This window comes from Trifolium pratense, linkage group LG6 (assembly GCF_020283565.1).
Source record: "Trifolium pratense cultivar HEN17-A07 linkage group LG6, ARS_RC_1.1, whole genome shotgun sequence".
NCBI lineage: Eukaryota > Viridiplantae > Streptophyta > Magnoliopsida > Fabales > Fabaceae > Trifolium > Trifolium pratense.
The window spans coordinates 11,705,132-11,732,376 of NC_060064.1; the positions used below are offsets into that span (position 1 = coordinate 11,705,132).

A 27,245-nucleotide genomic window follows, 5' to 3' on the forward strand; every position below is an offset into this window, starting at 1 on the left:
AAATTTGGGAGTGCGCGAGTAATTTGGGGGGTACGTGAGAAATTTGGGGGGTGTGAGATTAGGTGTGAGTGTGTGAGTTGAGATTGGCTAGGATTATTACATGTGGATGCTCAATCTAATGGATGTTATTGACTTATGTACCATGCATAAGGATTACACTTATGTATAATAACTTCTCCCATCTCAAACGATTTTCTTTTCAAGTCGTTACACAACAAAGTGTACCCTTTAACAATTGCACCATTGAAACCTCTACTTGGCACTTTTCAAAATTGAAAGGTACTTGATATTGAATGGGCGGAATTGTTCAAGGCTTGGTGTGGCTAATGGGCGGACCTGTTCAAGGCTTAGTGTGACTATAGCCACACCAGCCCAGCCCAAATTTCTCTAAAAATAAAAAATAAAAATTTTATAAATAATTTTAAGTCATTTTGTATATATATATATATATTCGTATAAATATTAATGTAAATATTAGTTTAGAGTTTATTATTGATAACCGTAAATCTCTCGTATACATATTAGTTTAAGTATTTGTGCAAATATTAGTTCATAGTCTATTATTGATGATTTTATTTCAAGTCTTTCGTTATACATGGAGTATTATTTTAAGTTATATGGTTTAATTTCATAATAATCAACTTGAGTTTATTTGTCAAAAAACAGTGGACAACTAATTGAATTCATAGTATTGGATAAAATTAACAATTGAACTAGCATATAAATATGATATGACATAGAAAAAATGTTTAATTAATATTTAATTTTTTCAAGTAAGATAATACGGGTAAAATTGGAATAAAAAAATTAATAAGTTATAAACTAATTGAATTAAACAAGTGATATGCATGATTTAACAGATATTCAATAAATTATAGTCCTTTCTTTTTTTTTCCGAATAGAAATTTGGTGGTGTTTTAGATATAGTTTGTTGGTTTCTTTTTTTGAATAAATATTTTTTGGTTTGTTGATTTGTTGTTCTTTTTTTATATATACATGTTTGTATTAGTGGTAATTTAATATATTGCTTCTTGTTTAATTAAATTATCAGAAGAAAAAAAATTCGGTAGTGCCTAATTTTTTTTAGCCACACTAGAATGTTATGGCTAGGTCCGCCCCTTGCAACGACCTTCCATTTTTGTTTGCTTGTTGTTTTTTACTTGTTAAAATAAAATAAATTAAAAATAATATATTAGTAATATGCAAGGTAATAAGTTGTGAGACACATAATATACATGAGGTCCTGAGTTCAATCCTCATTAGTTTCATTATAAACAAAAAAAGAGTATTTGACATGATAAAAATTCGCATAAACCACCCATAGGTTTCGGGAATGGATTGCCTCAATTTTTGGTTTCTGGTTCAGGTTGGTGTGATAGGATTAGGAGCTCGTGCGTAATACTTTTTTGGACAACATTTGTAATGCTTGTTGATCTTGGTGTACATTGAGTCTAGCTAACTTCAATCTTAGATTCATACTAGTGTTATTTTTTTCATAAGTAAGTTTTATTGAAGCAAACTAGCACAAGTTGTACATAGCTGCTAGAGTGCACTATGTGAATGCGTGTGGAAAAGGAGTGACACAAATAGACAGTGAGTGGGAATATTAGGAAAAATTTGAACTTTTTTTGTGTGTGTTGGGCCTATAACTATTACAATTTCAAAAAAGATAAAAGTTTGGGGCTATGGCCCTATGTGAATCTGCTCCAAGATCCATTCTAATAGTTATTCATATTTTAGAGGTACCATACCAAGAAAAACTTTTAGAAATCTTCTCATTATTGGTTTTTATCATTGAAATATTTTCTCTTTCGACAAAAATAGAAAAAAAAGAAATTCATAATAAAAACCGAAAAGAAAAGAAATCATTATTAAAAAGTATGTGTTTTTTGCTTGGTGGAACTTCATATAGATTTCCTTGTGATTAACATGATTAAGGATAATAAGGAGGTGAGCTCTACGTGTTGTTGTGTGTCGAATTCGACGTCTTCTTCAATATGATTGGGAAGTCTGCATTCAATCGTTGTGCTGATATAGCTAATATAGGATGTGATCGTGGTGGCGTTTTCATTTTTTATGAGTCTTGTCCAACTCTTTTTAGTTCTCTGTATGAAACTGATATTGTTGGGGTAGTTACTACCCCATTTTATACCTTTGTAGTTTTCTTTTTTTGGACGTTTAACCTTCTTATTTACCCAAAAAAAGATATTTATCTTTTTAATATACTTGAGAGACTAAATAAAGAAGAGAATATTGCTAGACTAAAATTATCAATAGAACACTTAAGATACAAAAACAAAAAATTCACAATATCAATAGTTGAAATCTATAAATATAAAATAGGTATTTTATGTACTTTGTCTTGTCAACGAATAAATAAGAGTGAATATACAAAAAACAAACTGTTAAATAAAATATGAGGTGTCTAGATGACCATTTTTATTAAGGATTTATCTGTCTGATGTACACAAATCTTCTAAAGTACAAACGGTGTGCCTCCAACGTAGTGGAAGTAATAGAACAATACAAATGAATTTTGAAACATGAGATGTAACCCCAAAATAATAGTAACAAAGAAGGATGAAGTGAATTTCAAAGTATTAGAGATGCTCAAATTATCAAGTAGAGGACAATCAAGAGGACTTTGCGCTAAAACCAAACATTTTTGCTCAATAAGGTCCTTTGTTTTTGGGTACAAAGCCCAATAACCTCAATTAACTAACCACATCGGGAAGAGAAAGTCTTACTTGGGCACTGACCCAACACATATGATTTGGGCACATCCAGTAAAAATTTGAAAGCACATAAATAATAATTACTATTTTAAAAATAAAACAAAAAACGTTTTTCCTTCTCTCTCTTTCCATTCTTCTGTCTTCTTTCTCTTTCATTGTCTCTTCTCTAATTTCTCTGCAACATCTTATGATTCTAATATTCTCAATATGTTTTCTCTACTACACATTCATTTTCGTGTTTATCCAATAATGATGAAAAAACAGCACAAATGTTGGAAAAAAGATCAGAGGAGGTCACTGTTTACGAAACCTGGAGAGCCAATCAACGCAATCAGCGGCGGTGACAGCGAAGGAGCGGCGGTAATTGGAAGAATAAGTGAACAGAGGAAGTGAGTCGATTACTGAAGGAGGTAGATCATCGGCGAGATTCGGTTGTGTGAGGTGATGATTCATATGTTGGTGTTGGATTGGCAGAGATAGTGGCAGTTGACCCATTATCATTCACTGGATCTTGATTTTTTCAAACCATTTCCATTTATTTGTGTTGTTGTTGTTCAAACTTAGATTGGAGATAGCTTTAGCTTTGGTTGATTGAAGGAGATCTATGGATTTTGCAGAGAAAAAAGACGGGAGAGTGAAGAGAGAAGAAAACACTTTTTATTTTATTTTTAAAAAAGTAACAATTATTTAAGTGCTGTCAAAATTCTACTGGATGTGCCTAAATGTTATGTGTTAGGTATGTGCTTAAGTAAGACTTTCTCCATTGGGAAATTGTCTCTTATATTTAGGAGTAGAGGAAGTACTATTTCACAACTCAAAAGTCAAAACACTTTCAATTTCAACTATTGCTTGAAGAAGCTGACCGAAGAATATTGCCAATATATTTGAGACCTAGTGTATGTTTGGTTTCAATTTTGGAGCAGCTCTAGACGTTTATAATTAATTCTGGCTTGTTTGGTTTCTCAAATGTAGAATTGATTCTGCCTCCAGAATTGATTCTACTTAAAGCTAGAAATTATAGCTTCTAATTCTAGAATTAATTTTTACACTCAAACTATAGTTTAAAGACCCGTGCGATGTCTATTTACTTTTATTTGATATCTAAGTTTTTTTTTTAAATAACTATTTGATATCTAAGCTTGCCATCATATTAAGGTAGAAAATTTATTTAGAATTAAATATTTAAAAATTATTATATAATATTAGAATTAAATATTTTTAAAAATATTATATAATATTGTTGATATATAATATAAGTTTAATTATTGTGTTTTTTCTTGTAAATTTATTTATTCAATTTTTTATGTTTCAGTGATAAATAATGGACCCGTGTATATTTTTTAATAAAAAATTATAAATTTTATTATGAATATTTAGGGTAATTTAGTAAGTTTGATACTAATTAACTTTATTATTATTCGTGGTTAGTAGTAAACTTGATTGAAATTGCTTTATGTTTCTTTTTCTTTTTTTTTTATGAAATTTTTTGTTTATGTTTCCTTTTTTAAAAAAGTATTTTTTTATTAATTATTTATTTCTATATTCTTTATTTTTATTTTTATGCTGTTTCTTCTTATTTTTTCTATAATGTTTTTCTTGTTTTTTTTTCTTCTTATTTTTATGCGTATAGATTGTTTTGTTTTGTTTTTATCTATAATTTGTTTTGTTCCTATTTTTAAGTATATCATTTGTTTTTTTTTGTATTTATCTTATATTTTTCTATATATTTATTTTTTTTGTATTTATCTTATATTCTTTCTATATATTTTTTAATATATTTTTTAGTGAAATTACAATGAAGAATATAAAACTTGCAACGTGGTTAAAAATAATAAGGATAATTTCGAAATTTTGGTGGTAATCGATTTTAATATATTAGTAATAGATTCTTTGTTCAACTCACTTTTTTATGAATATATCCAAACATAAATCAATTATGTTAAACTTAATTATATCAAATTCAATTTAGTCAAACTCAGTTCTGTCAAAATCAATTCTGTCCACCGGAGAACCAAACACATACCTATATATATTTGACAATTCCTTTATAAAGCATATTGACACACATGAAACTAGGTAGATTTTTTAGTGTTGTACTTGTGGTAATTATGGGTCTGTTTGTTATAGATTTTTTAAAAATAGATTATTGTAGTGTTACATAATTTTGAGTAAAAAAAATTTACAAAGAAACTTTTTATAAAAGCTTCAAATGAAAATTTGGTTTGAATAGTTATTCTTAAAATGTTATTTTAAGTTTTTGATCATTTTATTGAAACTTTTTTTGGATATCAGAATTTCGAAAAATCACTTAATTTTGAAGTTATTTCAAATAGATTTTCATAAAAATCATTTTTGAAATACAACTTTTTGAAAAAAAATTATGATTTTGACTATGTTTTGATCTTCAATAATGTGTGTTTATGTTATATGATATCAAAATTGATGTTTCAATTTAGAAAAACCGAATATAAAAAAACTTGTAATATTTTGAAAAACGATTTTAGAAAATATATATTTCAAAAAACAAAAAAAAAATCTATTTTTTTAAAACTAAAACAAACTAGCCCTATATATATGATTTCACCTTTAGACTTGAGGACAATTAGACAAAGACCACAAAGTTGGAGGAACATTGCCAAGTTTGGAAGCAAGTTAGGGGACCATATCCATGCGTCCGTATGAAGTAATTACTCCCCAAAAATAATGTACTAGTATGAACCGTACGTGAAGGCTTTGTTTATAGCTATTATATTGTCCTATTGAATAGGGTCACTTGAAATTTATAGCCAACAATTTATCCTCATTTTCAATAATAATAATAATAATAATAATAATAATAATAATAATAAGGGTCATTTTAACATGTGTCCTATAAGGGCACATGATAAACTACCTAAAAATAGAAATGTAGCATTTAATGATACAAAGAATTAATGTTTAGAAAATTGAATTGTACACAAGTTTTAATTAATTTTTGGGTCTTGCTAACGAGTGCCCCCGGGGCACTCTTTAAGCATTCCATTAAAAGAAACTTTTTATTCAAAAATTTAAACACTCCAATTTCCAATGCGTTGACTTCACGCATTTTCATAAAAATTCTATAAAAAACTTACTATTTAAGGGCTTAAAGAGTGCCCCGGGGGCACTATTTAGCATTTGCCTTAATTTTTTAACCACATTTATTTTCTTAGCATGTGCCTTAAGGGCATAAGTTAACATTCTCCTAATAATAATAATAGAATATATCACAATTTTTGTGGAATATGGAGCATCAACTCAAGAATCAAATTCTCTTCATTCTTGTTTTCTGAAATGCAAACAGAGTACTACTATACAATACCGTTAATTATGAACACCCACTTTTTGAAAACAAAAGTTGATTGTGTAAGAAAAGCCAGGAAAATTTGAATTTGGCAAACTAAAACGATGGATTAATAAGGAATATTAAAAGAATTATGTTGCTTAAAAAAAAGTAATAGGTTCAATGTCAATTTTTTTTTGTCAAGTAGTCTAATGGTTAGAACTGCAATAATATGCAATGTTCAATGTCAAATTCTAAATAAACATATTAGTCTGCATCAATTTTTGACATTATTATAAAGAAAAATTCTTGCATGGTCTCCCCCTTAATAACACTTAATCCTTAGGTCCAACCAACCAAAATTTGACACATCATTTAATTAGAAATATAATACTCTCTCAGTTTCAAATTACTTGACTTTTAAAAAAAATTATTTTTTTCAAATTACTTATCTTTTTGATAGTTTATGTTATATTTTATCTATTATACCCTCCTTATTTTAAATCTTTTATTGTTTTTTTTTTTACTAAACTTCTTTGTATAATTTGTTTAAAATAACATATAAATTTATTGGAAAGAGAAAATGTGTGCAAAAAAAATAAAATATTGGTGAATTAAAATAAGGTGCAAAAAGGGAATGAATTCTCTCAAGTGTAATTTACACTTGAGAGAATAAAGTGTGGTTTGTTACCATTGATCAAGAGAGAGAAACATATAAAAATTTAGAGAAAATAAATTTAGATGGTGTTAGATTACACTTTATTCTCTCAAGTGTAAATTACACTTGAGAGAATCCATTCCCGTGCAAAAATAAACTTTCTTAATTTCTTTTTTTTTCTTTCTAAAAAGTCAAGTAATTTGAAATGGATGGAGTAACAAAAATTAATTAGCTTAACTATGAAAAAATAAAACATGCTTTTCTTCCCTCCATCCGGGTATAATAAGGTAACCATAATAAGGTAACCATCTTTGTACTATCATTTTGCCTTGTTAAAAAAAAATCCATCTTTGTACCAAAAAAAAAAAAGGTATCATCTCTCTATTTGAAAGTTTCACCTTCGACTCGATTGAAAATCCCTTTCATAGTTTCATCCCAAAGTTCTACCTTCCACATAAAACTCTCTTCATAGTTCCATGTGAAAGTTAAAACAGAGTGAGTTACGTACTTATATTGATATTAATATTTTTGTTCAAAAATCAATTTTGAGCTCTTCATCTGTGAGACCTTGAATGAGCTTTGGTTGAATAATAGAGTTTAAGCAAACAAGTGGAATCAATACAGGAAATTAATTTAAGGACAGAGTCACCTTAATTTAAATATATGTTTTGACAAATTTACATACCTTCTTTTTTGACTAACTTATGCATACCCGTTTTTCTTACCAAATATATATACCCTTTTTGAATCAAATATATATAACCTTTATTTTTTGACAATAATAATTGTGTACTTTAAAAAAAAATCTTGTAAAAAAATATTTAAAACGTTAATAATAAATTAAGAAAGTATTGAATAAAAATTTGTAATTTTTTATATTAAGCTCATATTTTTCTAGAAAATATTAAATTCATCTTATTATTAGATCTTTTGATGTAATGTAACAATTTTTTTTAAGAAAAAAAAGAAAAGTAGAATAATTATTGCGGTGAGCATGGATCGAACACGCGACCTTCAGATCTTCAGTCTGACGCTCTCCCAACTGAGCTATCCCCGCATTGGTTATTATTCTAGGATATGTTGTTGTAATTAATACAAGACACACAATTTTCAATCTTAGCCATCAATAATATATTATATCGGAGGATGGCTTATGTTGAAAATTGTATTTTTTATGGCTTAATTATATTTTTGGTCTCTTATGTTTATTTTAAGTTTTAAGTTGATTCCTTATGTTTTAAAAGTTTCAAGTTGGTGTCATATTTTTTCTTCTGTTGCATTAGTTAGTCTCTACATGGCCATTTTTACCCAATCATGTTCCATGTCATTTTCTTTTAATGAAAAAAAAACAAAATTAAAACATACGGGACCAACTTGAAACCTAAAATAAACATAACGGACAAACTTGAAACCTAAAATTTGATGAGAGGGACGAACTAATGCAACAGAGAAATAGATAAGGGATCAACTTGAAATTTTTAGAACATAAAGGACCAACTTAAAATAACATAAGGGAACAAAAGTGTAATTAAGCTTTTTCTATTAAAACAATATCAACCATTAAATTGAAATCGAACAACCTATATATAAATAGAATTACTTTTAATTATTTTTTTTACAATGAACTGAGGATCGAACCCATAACCTAAAACGTACTACCCAAACCCCTCGCCACTGGCTTTACTTTTAGTCAATTTTTACTTACCTTTTTTTTATCTAACTTTATGATAAAATTAAAATATTTTTGGTATTAAATTAGAGATTCATTAATTATATATGTATATATATATAAGATAATTACATCTAAATGAAAGGTAAATAGATAATAAACTGCGCCACTAACCCTTTTAGATGGCAAAATCAATCCTTTTGAACAGTACATCTTGAGACCTAGGAGACTTCATATTGTTATGCACGACTCTTTGAATTCTTTTCAAAATATTCACAGCCTTTAGTGCTAGGAAATCAAAAGTGTAAAATGCAAAAGGTATAAACGCATGTTAATTGTGAGAACACACTCTCTCATGTTTGACCACTTTACTTGAAGTAGCTTTGAGGACCCACCTTACAGTAAAATCCTCGGTCAAATAGACATTTGCATGTTTCCCCCAACCCAGCCGTACACCAGAATATCGGCAGACCTCAATATATATCTCTCCTCCAATGGATTGATAAAAAATTCACAGACAACTATTTCTTCACATATAATCATACACTTCAAATTACCATAATTCACTTCTCTTAAAACTCGATTAAATGAAAAAACAAAGAGAAGCATTCGAGAATAAGTTTTTTTTGAAAACTTGGTATCCGACCCCTAAAAACACTCCAGAATAAGTTAACTAAGATTATGGACCCGGATTCCGTGCAGTCACCTTTTTGGTGCAGTCATGCATTCAGGCCATCTACAGCCGTCTGATCAAGATCAGACGGTTATGATTTAAAAACTTATTTATTGACTGCATTTATTTAAGCCGTCCGATTACGATCGGACGACTATAAAACGACTGCATGGAAAAGTGACTGCACCAGATCCAATTCCCTAAGATTATAGTTAGTTCTACATGCATTTTTTTTTTGTGAAGAAAGTTAGTTCTACATGCATAGAAATTATCAATGTGAAAATTGTATTATATGATACAAACAATAGGAAGAATCAAAGAAAATTGTAAATTTGCAATAATCCAGATAACAAAAGTCTCAAACCAGCTCAACAGTACTCACCACCCGACGACTTTGTTAAGTCATCAAACACACAACACAAAGCAATTCATCACTTTAAACCAATTAAGCAGTAATCCAAATTATTGGCCAACCAAACCTTGACACAACCCAAAAGACACCAACTATTTTCCTTTAAAAAAAGCTCACACATAACACTTTTAAATATTTTTTTAAGGTTTAATGGCATATTTAATTCATTATATTTATTTTAGGTTTTAATTTGCTCCTTTATGATTAAAAAGTTTTATGTTAATTATTTTAGTCAAAATTTTGTTTAAATCGTCTACGTGACTAATGAATTTGCATACATGGACAACTTATGGGATAATATGTGAAAATTTTAAAAGAAATTAACTAAAAATTTAACGAAAATGATATCAATAACATAAGGAACCACCTTGAAATTTTTTAAACGTAAGAGACCAAATTAAAACTTAAAATAAACATAAGAGACAAAATATGCAATTAAGCCTATTTTTAATTATATGTTCTTAAAAGAAGAGAATCTTACTAATTCAGAGTTCGATAATAAGATAAGTATAGACTAACCAAGAAATTGTTCTAATAAAAAATTAAACTCAAATTTTTTCAAACAATTCATACTTTGATGAAACTCATTAACCACCTGTGTCAAATAAAGATTTCTTGGTTATCATTTTTTATATTTTAAAAATAAAAGAGGTAGTTTCATAAAATAAAATAAAGTAGTGGCCCCATAAACCGTTGGCGACAGCTGTATACCACCAAGAATTTTCAATAAAGACATGCTTTCCAACAAAACGGGCAGCAATTCTGCCCGTTAACCTCAAAATTCTCAAAAACAAAAAAAGTTCGGTCAGTCTGCCCGTTATTTTTCTCTGCCCCTAACTATATAAAACCAACCATAGCCGCATAATGTTTTCCACCACCCACTAATCTTTCTGTCTCAAAATTTTCTCTTTTTTAATTTAACAACAATGGAAGCATCAAAGATGAATTTTTTGGTGGCAGTTATGGTTGCTATGTTGATGATAGCAATAAGTGGTGTTTCAGCTGCTGATGCACCAGCTCCAAGTCCAGCTTCTGATGCTACTACACTTTTTGTTCCAACTGCTTTTGCTTCTCTCATAGCTCTTGCATTTGGGTTTTTGTTTTGATTTGTGAAGTTTCATTTGTGCATAGGATGTTATGTTTGTGCTTTTTTTGTCACTTCACTGCAGTTTGTTGTGAGGAAGTGAAAATTAAGACATGGGTTATTTAGTTTTGTTTGGAATATGAATTATTACTTACTAATAATTTATTATTTGTGTCATTTATATAATGATATATTCTTATGTAACACATTCATTTTATCATTGTACTAGTACTTTTTTTGTTGGTTTGACATGTAATATTATTGTGATTGTTTGCTTCCACTCATTTATTTGACTTAAACTTCATGCTTATTGTTTATTCCTATTTTTTGTGGTAATCAAGTTAGCACAAATAAGAATATCAAAATATTCACCAAAAAAAAAATATCAAAAAATTATTACTTAGATATGTATTTGTCTTGCTTTGACATTTTTATACAACAACAATAGAGAATTTTTTTTCAATAATAACAATGGTCAAGACAAGACATAGAAAAACATAATAGATAATAGATAATTAGTTATTTTACTTATTTATATTGAAAAATTAAATACTACCTTGTTAGCCTTTTTTTCCCCCCACCACCTTGTTAGTCTTTTTTAATACATATTCAATAATTAACCATAGAAATGAGTTCTTGAAATACATTGATTTAATTTTCTACAGTCAATTATTATTATTATTATTATTATTATTATTTGATAGAATCAATTCTTATTTTCTTTATTACTACTGCTTTAATTAATTTACAAAGATTATTGTCATTTTTCTACTTATTGATTAAGTTTATGATTAAATATATGTTTTTTTATCTCTACAAAATTCACCACTTTTATGTTTAGTTTTTAAAATTTTGTTTATTTTAGATTTTTAGTCCTTATTTTAATTATATAGAGATTAAATGTAGGACTTAAAAACTAAATTTTTTGTAAAAATTAATATATTATATATATTCAAAACAAAAAGAAATCCCAACATCATTCACACCATGAATCTCATAGCTTCAAATCTGATAGTTATATATTATAGATCTGTAACATAGGGGTTTTGTCACCGTCAGATCTTAGGGGTGGTGTTTTGGTGGTTGGCTGAGGATGGAGGACGCGATGGTTGACGGAAGTTTAATTGATAGATGGAAAAACGGAAATCAGTTGAAAACAGATGTAAATTAACGGCGTTTATTGATTAAAAAAAATAGTACACGTGTCATAATTCTATTGGAGAACAGTAAAAACTGGACCTATGGAACAACATCTAAGTTTTGTCCTTAATAAAAGTAGACACACAAATGGAATAAATATAAAATGTGTAATTTATAAAAATTTAAAATATATTTAACCTTTATTGTCAAAAAAATATATTTAACCCTAAACTTAATATGTGTTTTTTTTAAAAATAAAATATATTTGGCTCTTCGTACAAATAACGCTAGTTTCACTATAGTCAGGAGCTTGGAGCTACGTGAGGGTTCGGCCAAGACCAAGAGTTGTGATATTTGAACCATGAAAGTTCAAATTGTAGCCATTCAAAAACTCTGGCCCGAGATAAAATAGTCTTGATCTTATTAATTAGAGAAGTCTACTATACGGCACAAGTTTAAATTATACTCCTTCCGTTCCAAAATATAAACAAAAAATGTTTAACAAAAGTTGATGAATTTGATTTAAAATTTAGTTTAAATACATTCACTTTTGTTAACTTATTTTTTCTTATTTTTGGGACTGAGGGAGTATGTGTTAGGCACATTCACAAAAAAATTTTAAAAAATAAAAATAAAATGATTAAAGTGAAATTGATGTGACAATTTTTTTTTTATAATTTGTACGTGTGTCTAAAACTTGTGCCTAAATGGATCTTCCTAACCAAGTGTTTCTCTATTAATTAATAGAGAAAAATCGTATGGTTAAAAATAAAGTCATTCCTCCTACACCATAAAACATCACAAGTGGGATGATGAGAAACATTAGTTTAAATTGTTCAAAGTCTACTCATTCTAAAATTAATAGCAACATTAACGGCGAAAACTATTTTTTTTTAAAGTAGTTTAGTGTCTAGATTATCACATATTTTTTTTTGGTAGTATATTATCACACATTTAAATGTGAAGAAATATGGAATTTGGGATTCGAACCACGACCATTCAATTAATGTCGCTGATAGCTACCATTTGAGCTACACTTATGTGACTTGATGAAAACTGTTATAGTAGGTGCGACTTAGAAAATGAAATATTTTAGTGTCTTTACAAAACACTTTAAAAATTATTATTGTTGATTACACAAATTAAAAATTTTGCTTTATTTTTAAATTAAAGCATAGACTTAAAAATTAAACACAAGAAACAATTTTAAAAAAGACGTAAAATTTTTGCAAGAGAGATTCATATAATGTATTAAACATCACCGAAGAAAAAATTTTAAAATTTTTTTCGCACTTTTTAGTCCTTGAAGTATTTCTTGCCATGCTTTTTAGTGCCTACTTTTCATTCAACTCGTGTATATCATTCGAAATTTTAAATTTTTTTCTTCGGTCATGTTTAATACATTATATGAATTTCTCTTGCAAAAGTTTAAATTTTTTAATAAGAAATATCAGGGGTGAATTTGGAGTTTTGAAAAATTTGTGGAGTAGGAGTACAAATTGGGGGTTAAGAAGTAAAAGTTTCCATTTAAATTGCTCCCTCAATAAATGGGCTATAAAGAGGCCCAATAAAAGGCTCAACATAGCTAGCTACACTCTAATATAAAAACTAAATAAAATAAAAAATTGAATTTCGTTTCATTTCAAGTAAAGAAAAGATTCTAATATAAAAAGTTATAACAAACAACCTAACGGTTGTCAAAAAAAAAAAAACCTAACGTAGTTTGCTTGTAGATTTACATGATGAACTGATGAAGAATAAGCTTATAAAAAAAAAACATGATGAAGAATAAAACTTATTTTGTGTTGGAATTAGTTTTGTATTAAAATTGTATTTTTAGACCACTTTAATAAAATTGTATTCGTAAATTTACGTCTATTGGATGACGAGATCTTGGGCTGCTCCGTAAGCTAGGCCTTACTCAACAGTTGGGGAGATAAATCTCCTCAGTTATTATAAACTTTAAGTCCGGTCTAGAACATATTATTTTCCTACTTCTAAGTTCTAACATCACTTTGGAAATATCCATCCCAAAATTACCAAAATTTAAAATTTGAATGTCTCCTTGATAATTTGTGTGGCATACATATGGATGTCAAAAAATATTACAATTTTTAAGTAGAGTACTGTCCAGCACAATCAAGCATTTTCAGAGCAAGACTTCCATGATCACATTGAAAATATATATGGAACAACCAATAATAAGGCTAATGTTACGGTGGACCACCTTCACAAGTGGTCCACCGTGGACAAGTGGTCTACCGAATATGAATTTTACGAAATTCACTGTTAGATTGAAAGTTTATATCGTATATATCATCCATAAACTTTTTTAAATTTTTTGAAAATCATTTGATATGTTATTGAAACCCATCAAGATTTACGTTATTTAATAAACCGTTAATCTTGATGTGTCTCAATAACATATCAAATGATTTTCAATTTTTCCAAATTTTTCTATGGATGATCTATATAATGTAAACTTTCAATCCAATAGTGGATTTTGTAAAATTCGTATTCATTATAATGTTATTCATGACTGGTCCACCATATTAGAATTTACCCCAATAATAATAGTATCGACATTGAAAGTATATATGGAAGCATTAAAAGTAATGGTAAACTAAGTCTAATAATCCAGAGCAATCCAAGGCCTTTCTTTAATGAAATAAATTATGCACAACCACCTTTTCAAAAAACAAATCATGTACAACCATGAACTAAGCTTAGAAGCGTGTAAATGATGCACACTAATATATATGGACAATAGATACTCACATGGAAGCAAACTATATATAAAAACAGGGAGCAAGATCCGATATATGCAAGCTGATGAACTTCGTCGTCATCGGTTTAACTTCGTCACCGAAGAATCGGAAGACACAATGATTGAGTTCGTGGCGGTAATAAGAAAGGTAGAGGGAACTATAGAGTCACAGAGAGGCAACCTGTTGGAAGAGACAGCATTGCAAAACACTCATCATGTGACTGTTTTACTCCTTTGAGAAATTTGAGCTTGTAGTGGATGTTTCATCACCATAGTGAATTCTTGTTTTTCAGACAAATCAACATTTTCTGTGGATAGTAAAGTCTTCCACTCAAAGTTCAAAACCAAATTAGCAACAAAATATTCTAAATGGAGCATTGCTAATTTATATGCCGGGCAAATCCTCCTCCCAGCTCCAAATGGCATCATCTTTATCTCTTTTTTACCACTAATATCATATGCTTCTAAAATATTACTACTACTTGTTTCATCTCTTAAAAATCGTTCTGGCTTAAACACCATAGGATCCTTCCAAACCGTTGGATCCAATCCTATATCTGCCACCATAAAATTCACAGTCCCATTTTTAGGTACAAAATAACCATTCAAAATAACATCCTCGGTCACTGCATGTGGAATTGCATAGTGAGAAGGAGGATGACGCCTTAACCCTTCCAAAATCAAAGCCTTCAAATATGGTAATTTTTCTAAGTCTTCCTCTCTTACTTTCTTTTCCTCTCTATCGCCAACTACATCTTCAATTTCCTCTACTAGCCTCTGTTGCATGTGTTTGTGTTTCACCAAATTTGCCATAACCCACTCAATTGTAGTTGAAGTTGTATCTGTTCCCGCGGTGAGAAACTCCGAACAAAGAGCAACAAGTTCACCTTCATCAAGCTTTCGTTTTTCCTCGGGCAATTTCAAGTTCAACAAAGTATCCACATAACAAACAAAACATCCATCATCATCATAATTATTATTTTCAATAACTTTCTTTCGGGACTGTATTAGTTCAACCATCAAATCATTTTGGAATTTCCGAAGTTGTGACAATTCTTGCCAACGCTTTCGGAATAACATGCGAGATACAAATTTTGGGTAGAAATTTAAGGCACTGTATTTTCCGGAGCTCATAATCAAACATTTTTGAATGTTTTTTATGTTTTCAATTTTTTTATTGTCAACATTTTCACCGAAACACATGAAAGCTAGTAAGCAAAAAATGGCGTGGTGAATGTAGTTGATGAGCTTAACAGAATTGTTCATAACTTTAGCTTCTAACTTTAATTCTTTTAAAAGCGCTTCCAATACACGCGTGCGAGTTTTGGAAAATGATTGGAATCGTGATGGGTGAAGCATGGTAGATGCTAGGTTATTGCGAAGAATGCGCCACGTGGAGCCGTAGAAAGACGATGTGATATTAAGTTGGATGTTATTGTTTATGGATTTTGGGCGGTTGGCAAAAACAGAAGCATTTTGGATTAAGGCTTTGTGTGCGAGGAAACGATCGAATATGAAAATATGAGTAGACCAAAAGTGGACCGAAATGATAGGGCCATGTTTGGCATGAAGATCATGAAGAATTGGTTTGAGTTGTGAGAATGATATTTTTGGTAGCAAGAGGATGTCAGTAATGAAAGGAATGTATAAAGGTCCGGGAGGGAGGTTAATGGAGGATCTTATTCTTGTGATGATAATAAGCATTGAAAGACATAGAAGAACAAGTAGAAGTAGTAATATGATTATCAACCAAGATGCATCCATTGTGTTTATTATACTATACTCCCTCCGTCCCAAATTATAAGGGAAAAAAGCCCATTTTTTTTGTCCCAAATTATAAGGGAAAAAATCATTTTCAAGAATGTTTTTCCCTTATTCTCATAAAATTAAATGCAAATTACATTTAATTTTCTCTCTCTCCCCTTTTCTCAATAAACAACAACCAATAAAAATTGGTTTTACATCTTCCTATGCAACTTATTCCAAGAAAAACCCACAAAAACATATTTCAAATTATCATGTTTTACTTTTTCTTAATAAGTGTGATTTTTTTATTTTCCCTTATAATTTGGGACGGAGGGAGTAGTTTTTAATTCAATGGTGATCTCATATTGCATTTATATATTGAGATAGAAGTATTAGGCTATCTCTTTATTACCAAGAAGACAAGAGATTGGTTACGAATTAAATGTGTCTCGCTTTTCATTAGCCAACGTGACTTTCGTGATTAATTAGCACAACAAGAAAAAAGGGATTTATTATCGGCGGCCAAAAGGCTCCAATAAATTCCAAAAACCGCCAATTTAAAATAACATCTCGGCGGTCGAACTCGCTTGGGTTGGTCTAGTGGTATTGACTTGTGACCTGAGAGTGTGCTCCTCCTTAAGGTCTTAAGTTCGATTCTCTTTAGTACCAATTTGGGTGGACTAATTTAGCTTCTTCAAAAAAAAAATCTTGGCGGTCTTGGTTCGCTAATACAACACCCGTCGATAACATTTATTGGCTGCCAAGACCCTTAATCTTAGCAGTCTTGGTTCGCAAAAAAAAAAAAACTCGCCGGTTGATGACAGTCAATTATATGATGCTTTTAATAGTAAATTAGAGTAGTTTTAATAGCAATTGAAACCCAAAAGCAAGCAAATACGTGGAAAAGTGAAGTTACTTGGCACAAAAGCAAGAAAAGTGGAAAAATCAGCAAAAAAGAGCAAAAACGTAATAAACAGCGCGCACCATCGTACTACGATGAGATCTAGCGTGGCGCGATGAGAAGACGGTTTAAATTGAAGAAAATCTGCAACAAATCTTTTCCATCGTACCACGATGACTTGTCATCGTGGCACGATGAAAGGCGGTTGAAGAAAACAAAAAATCTGAAGCAAATCTTCCATCGTACCATGATATGATCCATCGTGGCCACGATGAGGCGAAATTACACGCCATCGTGGCCACGATGGGTGCAATGGATGCGCAGAAAAAGTCCAAACCCAGTTGAAAAACTGTAAATAGTGCATTCCTCCTTCACTATTGTTCATTCTAAAATATTGAGAGCAATTCAATATTCACTCTAGAGTTAAGAGAACTCCAAGGAGGAGGCAAGGAGGCCAAGGAACTCCAAGGCCAATAAGGTTATTTTCTTTCTGTCTTTGTAATTTATTTTTCCTAGGTTAGGTGGAGTCGATAAATGTAACACCCAAAATTTTATAAACTAGTATTTTCTTTATATTATTAATTTAAGTATTTTTATAAAATAGATTTGATGATTTAGTTATATTTTCACAATAGTTTGTGAAAATAATTTATTTAAAGAGTATACAATATCATGTTAGTCCTAGTTACGTGTCTAAAGTGTGAGAATGTTTAAATAATTATTTTCTTGGAAATGAACTTTAGATAAAGAAAATCTATAGATCTAATCTATTAATTTAATGTAAGCTATGATTGAAATTTTAGAACTGAGAGTGTAAAAGTATACACCGTTAAAAATAAATAGTTTATAAAAATATGTCGGAAATAAACAGTTTATTTTCGAATTATTTTATGTGTGCTTTGATAGTATATTTATCTTGTGTAGACTGCTAATTAATATTTTCTCTAGACTGTGAATTTAAGAAAAATAATTTTAGAAATCAATCATGAAATATTTCAGTAGGCTATGATAAAAGTTTGGGCTTAAAATTCAACCGGATTTCTGACAGTGGTTTACTCAACAGTATAACTTTTATCCCAGAAAAAGAAAAGAAAAATATTTTTGAGATCACAAAAATATGTAGGTTAAGATAGTGTTATTAATTTTTATCATTCATGTTATTAAAATAAAATGAAAATTAAGAGATAAGAATGAATGTTTAGATAAGAATTACACCTCATGCATCATGGTGGCTTAATTTTCCTTCACAAGTAGAAGTGGAAACGTGGGCTTAAGTGGAAGTAAAAACGTGGACATATATTTACCATGTAGAAGTAGAAGTGAAACTCTATAAATAGGATCTTAGTGTTCAGTACCTTTCACACAACTATCACTTTAAAGGTGAGAATTACTTAAAGAGGTATGTTATATAAACATAAAAAAAGTGGACAAAAATACAATATATCTTTTCTTCACTCATAGCACGTATATCGAGGTGTGCAACAAATATTAAAAAAAGTAAAAAATGTAATTTTGTTGTATTTTTGTTAAAAATTTATGTTTAAATAACATTTTTCTTACTTAAAAGTACCGAATGTCTTTTTTTTTTTCATTCTTCTCATAGTCGTATATTCTTTTATTTTGGTTGTATTTGTTCTTTTAAAAATTGATCTCCTTAGTTCACTTTAAAACCTATAGTTACTCACCCAATGATGGACAAATAGACTATTGAGTGGCTACATGGTATTGTTTATAGCCTGACGTGCATCGTTGCTTCTGGCATTCTTTCTTTCTCTCTTTCTCTATCTATATCTATCCATTCATTTATTTATTCATTCAATTCAAAAAAAAAAAAAACCTATAGTTACTCTTCTTTATATTCACTACCTTTTAAGTTTAGGTTCTTTTGTTCCTTTTGTTTTAAACTTCTAAAACAGTCACTAGTTTTTCATTCCTTCTAGTTTTAGCTTAACCGATTAACTCGTGTAAAGTTAAACATATTTCTTCCAAAATTTAAGAACATGGTACTACTTGATCAAATATATTAGTCACTGGTTGTCCATTTCTTTGTTTTAGTTTTGACATTTAACTCATATTTACTAACCATATTGATTCTTTAAGTGATAACTAAGTAAGGTGTAGCCATGTAACAAGATAGTAACAAAAGAGAATACTTCTAAAAATGAAATCTTTGGATTCATATGATGAGTTGAAATTCTTTGTTTCATTTACTATGAAACCATATACACGTGTGAGAATAAGAAGTAGATGTCATGCAATTTTCTTAATTATGTTAGGTTCCTGTTCTTGCATAATTTCTTATAGGTTTAATTAGTAAAATGGTCCTTAAAGACATTTTTTGTTTCACATTGGTCTCTTAAAAGAAAAAAAAGGACCGAATAGGTCCCTTAAAGAAAAAAAAGATCCGAATAGGTCCCTTAAAGACATCTCTTTAATCAGTTTGGTCCCTTAAAGATACATCCGTTAATCAGTTTGGTCCTCGAAAAAATGGACGGAAATGACCAAACTGATTAACGGAGATGAGATGTTTTTAAGGGACCTATTCGGACATTTTTTTTCTTTAAGAGACCTATTCAGAACTTTTTTTCTTTAAGGGACCAATATGAAACCAAAAATATCTTTAAGAGACTATTTTACTAATTAAGCCTTTCTTTTTATACATTAGTATTGTTAGAATTTAATTATAATTCTAGTTAGTTAAGAAATAGTTGTTTTGATGAGTTAATAGGTGTTCTATATGAAGGTGATTGCTCGAGTTATTTTGGAAAGCTTCGAGGTAAGGGGAATTGCTAATAATAAGTTTTGATGAGTTAATAGGTGTCCTATACAAGAAATGTGTTACTTGTATATATATATATATTATTAGTTATAACTAGGGGTGTTGTGTACTTTATATAGTAATTTATATTCATTAAGGTATATGCAAAATGTTAAATGATGAGTGATTGATTTTAGTTTGATTATATGCGTGAATAAATCTTCTGCAATATATGATTTGAAAATGTTCATGTGCTTGAATGTTTATGGTGAAAGTTTGAGGTGATCTATGGTGAGTTTTGAGGATTAATATGTCTAAGTTAGATATTGACAAAGACAAATTAAATTGAAGAGTTAAATAATTAATCACCTTTGAGAGGTGAAGAGCAAAACAGGGTGTTTCTTACAGTACTATAATGTATGTAAGACTGAGGATAGGTTCGGCTGGTTCGCCTCAAGACCTAATGAGGATCACCGGCGTTTTGAACTCCTATCAATAGTCAGAGATAGCCACTCTGACTGGAGGAAATCATACAACCCGACGTGGTGAAACCTGACTGTGCAGGACTATCTATAATAAGGTGTAGTGCTCGGGTCAGAATGGTTGAGACATATTTGATATATGTTGATTTGCAAACGACCATGTTATGGCAGTTGAAAGAGCCTTACGCTCATAATAGAGATCTCCATGGAGTAGGTTGAATAAAGATAATACTAACCAAATTAGAAGACTAACTTCGAGTGAAGAATTATGATTAGATTTTATATACATTTTAAATGATTCAATTTCGATGTTTGATATATTTGATGATTGATATATTTGGCGATTGATATATTTGATTTTCCTAGTCTGACTAATTGTTGATTAGTGATGATGATATAATGTTTGTTTAATTCACTTTGTGATTATTTGACTATATGTGACTATTTGACTACTTGATTCTATTTATTTAAATACATGATTAGATACTCAGGTATGTATATATACTATTAAATAAAAATGTATATACTTGTATAATATTATGTGTAGCCTTGTGACATCATCACGATGGTAACTTGTGTACGAGTGATTCACCCCTTACAACAGTTAGTGCAGGATTCTAAGACCTCAAGTTGAAGTTCATTGAGAAAAGGAAAACGTGATTGTGAGAGACATTAATTATAATACAAGGACCATTAGTGTTGATTAGTGATCTAGTTTATTTTTGGATTCCGAAGAGAAAGATCTCTTTAATATGTATTGATGATGTCATTGGGCTGGATGACAGACATCTGTGGTGTTTGACCAGCTCGTGATTATTTGTGGGTTAGAGTCTTTTGTAGGAATTTATCTTTTTATCATTTTAAATTGAAAAATTGTACGATACTTATGTGAAATGGAAATGTTTTATATTTGAAAATCTTTTGAGCAAAATTACTAGATGATTGTTTGATATAAGTGATGCATATTATTTATGGGCTTAATTTAAATTTATATAAAGAGAATTTTGAAAACTTTCTTAAATAAAAATAGGCTTAACTACACATTTGGTCTCTTACGTTTATTTTAGGTTTCATTTTGGTCCCTTACGTTTAAAAAGAATCAATTTGGTCCCTTACGTTTCCATTAGGTTTCAATTTAGTCCTTTCCGTTAGTTTTGTCACTAAAACCGTTTGAACTATACACGTGTCACTGTGTCGAAATGTCCACGTGTCAGTCCACATATGCGAATTGACTGCCATATGTGACAAAATTGACGGAAAGGACTAAATTGAAACCTAATGGAAACGTAAGGGACCAGATTGATACTTTTTAAACGTAAGGGACCAAATTGAAACTTAAAATAAACGTAAGGGACCAAATGTGTAGTTAAGCCATAAAAATAATAGTACTTATATTCGAGAACATTTCTCACTTATTACTTTCCTTTACCAAAAATAAACCAGCATAATTTTATTTGCTTGTATTTAAACATTTAAATTTGGGTAGAGAACTGTGACGCTCTTCTTTTCAGTCTCTGAAAAGGGGGTGTTACAATAAACTCCCTTACGAATGCTTGTTTTTGTATAATTTGGGTATAAATTCAATTGTTCCTATTGAAACTCTTTTATTGTCCGGTTTTTATTATTTATTTTAATACTGATCACATTAGAATAAAATCTGGCTTAACTACACATTTGGTCCCTTACGTTTATTTTAGGTTTCAATTTGGTCCCTTACGTTTAAAAAGTATCAATTTGATCCCTTACGTTTATTGTAGGTTTCAAGTTAGTCATTTCCGTTAGTTTTGTCACTAACACCGTTTGAACAGTACACGTGTCAGTGTGTCCAAGTGCCACGTGTATGTCCACATATGCAAATTGACTGCCACATGTGTCAAAATTGACGGAAAGGACTAACTTGAAACCTAAAATAAACGTAAGGGACCAAATTGATACTTTTTAAACATAAGGGACCAAATTGAAACTTAAAATAAACGTAAGGGACCAAATGTGTAGTTAAACCATAAAATCTAAGGAAATTAGTGGATATCAGATAGGAAACGAAGCTAATTATCCCGAACGAAGGACGGTGTGCTAAGGTCCAACATGAGACCATTAATTCAGTATCTGAGGTCTTAGTATATGATTAAAGTTAAGTAAAGAACGATAAATTCTACATGAAGTCAGAGTTAGGACTAGTTTGAGGCACATGTGACAGCTTGCAATACATTGAGCCTTAAGGGTAAGGATACCTAAGTCTAAACGAAAAAGTGGAACCGACTGGGGCGATGATATTTAAGCAGAGTAAGGCAACCTAAAATAGACTCTGACCAATTTGTAATAGAAATAAGGAACGAGTGCTTCTGAACCTATTTTATAAAGTCTACTCCTGATAGAGGGGAACAAGGGAATTAACCACCAAGCAGGAACCAAGCAGGAGTAAATGAGAGATTCGAAAACACTTAACCATCCCGCGTGAGCACACATGCACCTTTATTTATTTTTCAGTCATTTACTTTCCTGCACTTTAGTTTTATCCGCACAACTACATCTCTAAAAAGGCGCCTTTTTTGTAACAGCCCGGGCCCCTTTTCTACGTATTTAGTAGGCAATCCCGGCTGCCACCTCACGATCTTCTCTACCTCCTTCACTAGTAGAGTTTTTGCCTTTCGTGGGAATCGAACCACGTACCCTGGGGTTCAAATACATGTTCAATCCATTCCCACTACCAATTGATACAGCGGAAAGTTATTATCCATATTATGTTTAAAAAATGTCAAACGGCCACATGAGTGTTTTAAAAATGAAATCTAATCTTAACCGTTCATTTAATCTAATGGCTGACAATTAACCCTCTCACTCTCTCATTTTAAAATCCCCCTCACTTGAAAGTACCCAGGATGTTTTAACCGTAACTTTATTTTTTGTACATATTAACTGAAAATTCTTTTTGGTTAAATAGTTTAATAGATAAAATTTTGTCTTTTAAAACAAAAAGATGAATGTATTAGAATTTGAACATGATCTCTGTATATTATATACAATGTCTCCACTAATTGAATTATGTTGAGGAAGACATTAACTCCCACCTTTATTTAACACTTGTATCAAATTTGGACCTTAAAACCTTATTTGAACTTTTACTTCTTAACCCCCAATTTGTACTCCTACTCTACAAATTTTTCAAAATTCCAAATTCACCCCTGATATTTCCTAATTTAATAAATCTCTTCCACCCCACATTCAGGAGATTCCAGTAAAATTAAATTTTCAAAATAAATTTTTTCTTTTGAAAAGCTTAAAATACCTAGGGTATAAAAAATCTAAAATTTTGAAATTTCCATTTCAAAAATTATTAGCCACGGTTAAACATGGATGACTCACAAATGATGAACATGAAAATTATTCTTATATGGTCACATGGCCAAATATAATTTATTGATCACACTCACAAAATTTGATTTTTTTTTTATTTTATTCTTTTAATAATTTCATAAATAATAAAAAAGTTTGTGAGTGTGACTATATGATGATGTGATCATGGAAAAGACAACGCAAAGATAAAATTTAAAGATTAGATTTTTTTTGGTTTTAAAGCTTAGTCATAATAAAGAAAACTCTTATCTTGGCCTTTCCATAAAAAATAAAAATAAATAAAGTACACTCTTATAACACGTAAGAGGTTGAAGAGTGACAAAGTAATGGTTTATATACTTATTCCAATTGGACTAAGATTCACAACGTTGGCAATCCAATATCATCACTCTTGTTTCAAGCTAACATATTCACACTTCACCCAATTCATACACGTTTATTTTGAGCTGTTATTGCAAGACAATAATCTTACAAGTTACAATAATAAGTAATTTTATAACGAAATTAATTTTGCACTATACAATATTCGTGCTAACAATAAAAAAAAGGGGACAAACACCACGATCCGTGTATATATAAAAAGGATATTATATTAGTTTTTTTTTAATTTTTTTTAAAACTAACACGAACGCAACACTAATAAAAGCGCAAAATGCGTGTCCCGTGCGTATGCACGAATATGTTACTAGTTTTTTTTTAGGTAAAATGCATTTATAGATCCTTTAAATTTTATGTTTGTAACATATATGTCCTTTAAGTTTTTAAGTAACAGATATGTCATTTATTTTTTTAAGTAACAAATATGTCATTTAAGTTTTACGTTCGTAACATATAAACCCTTTAAGTTTTTTACGTAACAAATAGATCCTTTTAAGTTGTAACATTCAGGTCCTTCCAATTGTCCTTTGTTACTTAAAAAATAGGACTTAGATATTACAAACTTAAATGACCTATTTATTGTTACTTAAAAAACTTAAAGGACATATCTGTTATAAACATAAAAGTTAAAAGATTTATTTGTTATTTAAAATATATGTTTCAAATTCAAACTTAAAATAAAATGACTTATAGATGTTTTTTTGTTTTTTATTTTATTTTTTATATATACTACAATTCTATATATGTTTTTGAATCCTAAATTATTGGAATCCATAGGTGCCCTACATGGCACATGGTTAACAACTACCAATATGGTTGCATCCTTCCAAGTACGTGGTATCCAATACATAATTCCATTGGGGCCATCACATCATTTCAATTTCTCATATTTATGCAAACTAGTACAACACACCATGCATGTCAAAGATTTTGACATTAACCAATTAAATCCGTGTCCCATTTGTGCTCGTTCTAATTAGTCTGTCTCATTTTCTCACCAAATTTCACTTTGTTTTAGATACTTTGGTTGTTTAATCAATCACATTCTCCTCTTATGTTATGAAGAAATTTCATCCGTTTATCCCTTCAATCCGTCCCACAAGTCATTTTTATTGCCTGTCAAGTTTATATTAAAATTCTCATATTGAATAAAAAAAATTGTGAAATATGATCCATTTATTTAATGCTTTAACATTTTAAATAAAAATATAGTGTTCAATTTCACTTATTAATTAGTAATTTAGAGACTACTATGACCATCCCGATAGTTTAGGGCTAGCTGCCCCTTGTGACCAAACAATTTTTTCCAATATTATAAATTAAGTAAAGATAACAAACTAGAACTGAAGGTTTTTTAACATATATATAAATTAACTAGAGATAACAAATTAGAACTGAGTACATATATACAATAGGAAAAAAATCAATTTTTTATCTAGCTACTATACTACTAATCTACTTGACATAAAAAAAATTATTATTTTTATTGACTAAAACTTACCTTTTAATGAGAATAAATGGAGGGTCTTCTACCTATAATAATATTCATACCAACTGAATTATGTTCACGGGGATGTTTCAATGTATTCCCACAACATTAATTCTTTTAATCTAAATAGTTAATGTTGTGGGATACATTGAGACGCCACACGTCTTAATGCAAACTTGAAAATTAATTTCATATGGTGTGGTTAAAGCCTTTGTGCTATCTTCGTTTCGGAGATGTGTAATACTCTAGATAGTTTTGCTCTTAATTTTGTATTCATGATTAGTTTTATGTGACTTTTGTTTGTGCACACATTTGTCAAACTAGAGAGATTTAATATATTTGGTTAGTTGTCCCGTGAGTTTAGTTCAATTGATAGAGATATTAAACTATATGTGCATGAATCAGGTTCGAACGTAAACACTCCACTTATTTAGCTTTAAAGTTATTGATGTTGTTCAAAAAAAAAGTTTTCATTGATGTTTCTATTTAATTAGCGACGACATAACCTCTGTTAAAAAATCTGTAAGACCAATTTCTCCATACGCAAGCGATAAATATCAAACACCTAACCACTTGTTTAACAAACTCAGTTTCTTACTACTTAGACTAACCATTGTTGGTTTTATAAGTTCTTTTTAATTAGGAAAGAATTATTGTTAAAGACTAAAGTGATGCTATTGATTTTTAAAGTTACTAAATACCTTCTAAAATTATACTTTATGACAATACTCACCATTCCTAATCAAACGATTGTTCATGCTAGAGAAGATTGTTATTTTTTTTTTTTGGAGCGTAAGAAGTTTATTAATTTATTTTCAGCCAATGTTTCTTTATTTTATTTTCATAAAACCACATGCTGAGTAAGAATTAAAAATTGTCATGTGAACATAATTTCATATTATATTTAGTTGGATCTTCAAACACTCTATTAAATTTAAAATTATTAGGTTATTTGACAAAAAAGATTAGAAATTAAAATTCACCAAAAAAGGAAGAATTATAAATTAAAAATGTTTTTTATCAAGGAAAATTAAGGGTTAGTTCTCATCAACTCGGAGTTAAATTTCATCCCTATTTTCTAGTTGTCATTTATGAAAATGCCGGTTCAAGTTTTGAAAAAGGTGATTCGTATCCAAAGAGAATTCTTGTAGGGTGGGCTTAATGGAGGTAAGAAGCTTAGTTGGATCAAGTGGAGTGTTGTGTGTCAAGAGAGGAAAAATGGTGGTCTAGCGGTTAGAGATTTAAAGGCGGTGAATTTAAGTTTACTTATGAAGTGGTGGTGGAAATTACTTCAAAGAAGTGAGATGGGCTTGTGGAAGAGGTTTTGGTGGTCAAATATGGTGCACATATTTTAAATAATGTGTCTTGGTTAAATGTTTTCAATCCATATTTTGCCTCCCTTTGTTGGAAAGATATTTATGATTTAGAAACTTGTGTGGAGTCAAAAAAATTGGGTGGCGGAAGCGGTTACATGTTCCCTTGGTAACAGTATGTGGTTTTGGAGTGATGTGTGGATTGAGGATTCCAATTTATGTTCTAAGTTCCCCCCTTTGTTCTCCCTCTCTTTGCAAAAAGATGCTTGTGTTAGTGATGTGGTGGTGAGAGAGGATGAGACGTTGTCGTGGAATTTGGTTTGGAGACGAAGACTGTTTCAGTGGGAGGAGGATTCCCTTCACCAACTTGTGGCCTCGTTTGATT

At 29.9% G+C, this 27,245-nt stretch overlaps 2 protein-coding genes and 1 non-coding gene across 3 annotated transcripts; 1 reads left to right on the forward strand and 2 right to left on the reverse strand.

Annotated features, from left to right (window-relative positions):
* Positions 1–7,678: 7,678 nt before the first annotated feature.
* TRNAF-GAA lies at positions 7,679–7,751 on the reverse strand. The gene has a single exon. It is a non-coding gene; the product is annotated as a tRNA-Phe (tRNA).
* A 2,547-nt stretch (positions 7,752–10,298) lies between these two features.
* Positions 10,299–10,816, forward strand: LOC123890090 (arabinogalactan protein 13-like). The gene has a single exon (XM_045939632.1). It carries the CDS (start codon positions 10,375–10,377, stop codon positions 10,552–10,554), a length of 180 nt encoding a protein of 59 aa, XP_045795588.1. The 5' UTR covers positions 10,299–10,374; the 3' UTR covers positions 10,555–10,816.
* Positions 10,817–14,310: 3,494 nt separating this feature from the next.
* On the reverse strand, positions 14,311–16,209 carry LOC123890091 (cytochrome P450 89A2-like). Its single transcript, XM_045939633.1, has one exon. It carries the CDS (start codon positions 16,201–16,203, stop codon positions 14,653–14,655), a length of 1,551 nt encoding a protein of 516 aa, XP_045795589.1. The 5' UTR covers positions 16,204–16,209; the 3' UTR covers positions 14,311–14,652.
* Positions 16,210–27,245: the final 11,036 nt, after the last annotated feature.